We start from the raw sequence: 2,221 nt of genomic DNA, 5'->3' as shown, positions 1-2,221 counted from the left end.
AAGAAACACCTTGTTGCCCTTCGTGGTTGTTGTGGGGTGGTGCACACCACCCAAAAGTTTCTGTCCATCCGCTCCAGTAGGCACGGTGTGTGCCCTCCATGAGCTTTGATTGACCTTGCCAACAAGAGTGGTCCAGTTCCACGCAGAGTCAATGTACCCCGCAACAACATCAGAGTAAGAGGGCGTAATTAATTTGGCACCGTCTTTTTGGGCGTTCGTGCGAACTTTGGCGTTTGTGTGGCCTTCGGCAAAAGCAGCAATTACTCCACCAGCACTGACAAGAGATGGTGAAACAAATGAGTCCCGCTTCGTCCCTGGAGTACCTCCACCTTTCGGCAGCACCTGCGTCTTATTCGGCAAAAATAAATCAACCCTCTGCAGCTTCAGAAAATTCCTTAAATCACCCTTCCCATTATTCCCTCCAGCAGCCGCAGCTCCACAGGTACCGCAGCACACCATCACGACGAGGAGCAGCGCAGCAGAAGCAAACACATGCCGGGACATGCTGGGCCTCGGCGGCTCACTCTCTCTTCCTTCCCTCCTCCTTCCGCTGGAGCCGGTCACGCGGCGACGGTTGTGTGTGCGGGGTGCCTTCACTGCAGCAACACGTGAGAGCATATAAATATGTGTGTGTGGGCGGTGTGTGTGCTGTTGGTCCTTTCAAAGCCTTCGATTTTCACAGTAGCGATTAGTGCTTGCTTTCCTAGCGTGTGTGTTCAAGAGGTAGAGGGAAAAGGGAAAACAAGCCAAGTAAAGAGATGAGACAGCGAGCACCGCCACTCCGCACCGGTCATCGCGGGCGTCACGGCGGGCCGTCGGTGTGTGCGGGCCAGCCCTCACGCGGTGCAACACGCCACACACCCAACAGGAAATGACAGAGAGGCGGAGAGAGAGAGTTGAATGGATGCCGTCAAGAGGCACTCACAATCAACATGGCCCGTGAGCATGCGGCCACTCCACGCAGAAACACAGCAGGAAAGGGTGAGAGGGGAAAAAAGCAAAAGGCAGCACAAACACACACGGAGGGAACAGACGACAGGCGGAGAAAAGCATCGCCAGGGGCCTCACCCCGCCAGCCACACGCGGAGGCGGATCCTCACCCATCCACGACGCGGCTCCCAGAATTTACACCGCCATCCCGTCCTCAATGGTTTGCGGCCCTCACCCCACGCGGTCACACGCGGTGCATCACGCCAACAGAAAAAGAGACTCGCAATGCGCGCTCTCTCTCCCCTCCTTTCCCCTCATGCCCACTGAAGGAAGCGGCAGCTGCACGCAGCTGCCAGCACCGAGTACAAAGGAAGCATCCACCTGCACTGCAATGTGTGTGTCCTACGCGTGTGGCTGTGTGCGCCCACTGCCACGCTCAACAAAGTAGGAAAAAAAGGAAAAACAAAAAAGAGAAGAGGCGTAAAGCATCTGAAGGGACGCGCAAACACAAATGCACAGCAGGCGTCCACGGCGGAAAGCAGTGGAAAATCAAACAACATTCATTTAAAAAAAAAAAAAAAAATTTCCCGTCCCTCACATTTTAACCCCCGCACAAAAAAGAAAAAAAAATGTCGTCCTCTATTACTGTTCCACACAAGAAAAGATGAAAATGAAATGAAAAAAACACAAAAATCCACCTGGTTAGCGTGTGGTCCCACCAAACTGCCTGATTATTTTGACCACAAGGTAGATTCAGAAAGATACATCTCTTTCAACCGTCCGACCCTCTGTGTGTCCGCACATCGTTTATATTTCATGGGGCCATCTGCGTGCTGCTGCTCCCCGCAGCCCTCTCATCGGCGTGCGAGTGCGGCCCGCAGAGCACAGTCACTCGTATGTTTGTGTGGGAAAGATGAGAGAAGCACGCAGACATGACGGCAGTCGCGTCACTCCATCGGGAGAGTGAGCGCAGCAAAAGAAAAAAATCATCAGGGGGAGAGAAATGCTCACTAGGCCAACCCCGAGGGGTGTGCCAGCGCGTGAAATAAACACGCAAAGAAAAATCCTTAAAGAAGCGGCAGGGCGTGGCTGTGTGTGTGGCGCTGCGGGTGTCTGCCAGCCCTGGCCGCAAAAACAAAACAAGAGGGAAAGAAATGTGTGCTCCGCCCCACAGGCCCTCGTCGCACGCCCACACGTCACGGCTCCCTCAGCGCGCCGTTCGTCGCGGCCCCTCCTCATGCGTGCAGCAGGCGAGGCGCACAGGGCCGTCGTCACGAGCGTGTCGGTGGGT

The 2,221-nt window shown here is 54.9% G+C and overlaps 3 protein-coding genes across 3 annotated transcripts, besides 2 other annotated features; 2 read left to right on the top strand and 1 right to left on the bottom strand.

The window, feature by feature from the left end:
* Positions 1 to 618, bottom strand: Tc00.1047053507095.30 (trans-sialidase, putative; the record flags this gene model as incomplete). The annotated part of the gene is made up of 1 exon (XM_797555.1): positions 1 to 618. A coding segment is annotated over one exon (618 nt), but the record flags the coding sequence as incomplete, so codon positions are not given.
* Positions 1 to 2,221: a sequence feature (areas merged during assembly that could not be assigned to a particular haplotype. This can correspond to areas where the two haplotypes were merged or to regions with more than two copies in the genome that were merged during assembly.).
* Positions 933 to 1,535, top strand: Tc00.1047053507095.20 (uncharacterized protein; the record flags this gene model as incomplete). Its single annotated transcript, XM_797557.1, has 1 exon — positions 933 to 1,535. The coding sequence occupies one exon, from the start codon at positions 933 to 935 to the stop codon at positions 1,533 to 1,535; it is 603 nt and encodes a 200-aa protein (XP_802650.1).
* Positions 1,493 to 1,516: a sequence feature (AT_rich).
* Positions 1,934 to 2,221, top strand: Tc00.1047053507095.10 (uncharacterized protein; the record flags this gene model as incomplete). The annotated part of the gene is made up of 1 exon (XM_797556.1): positions 1,934 to 2,221. A coding segment is annotated over one exon (288 nt), but the record flags the coding sequence as incomplete, so codon positions are not given.

The sequence above is a fragment of the Trypanosoma cruzi genome, genomic scaffold (genome assembly GCF_000209065.1).
Source record: "Trypanosoma cruzi strain CL Brener 1047053517163 genomic scaffold, whole genome shotgun sequence".
NCBI lineage: Eukaryota > Euglenozoa > Kinetoplastea > Trypanosomatida > Trypanosomatidae > Trypanosoma > Trypanosoma cruzi.
Note: the sequence above shows the minus strand (reverse complement) of the source record. Positions and strands in the feature narration are given on the sequence as shown.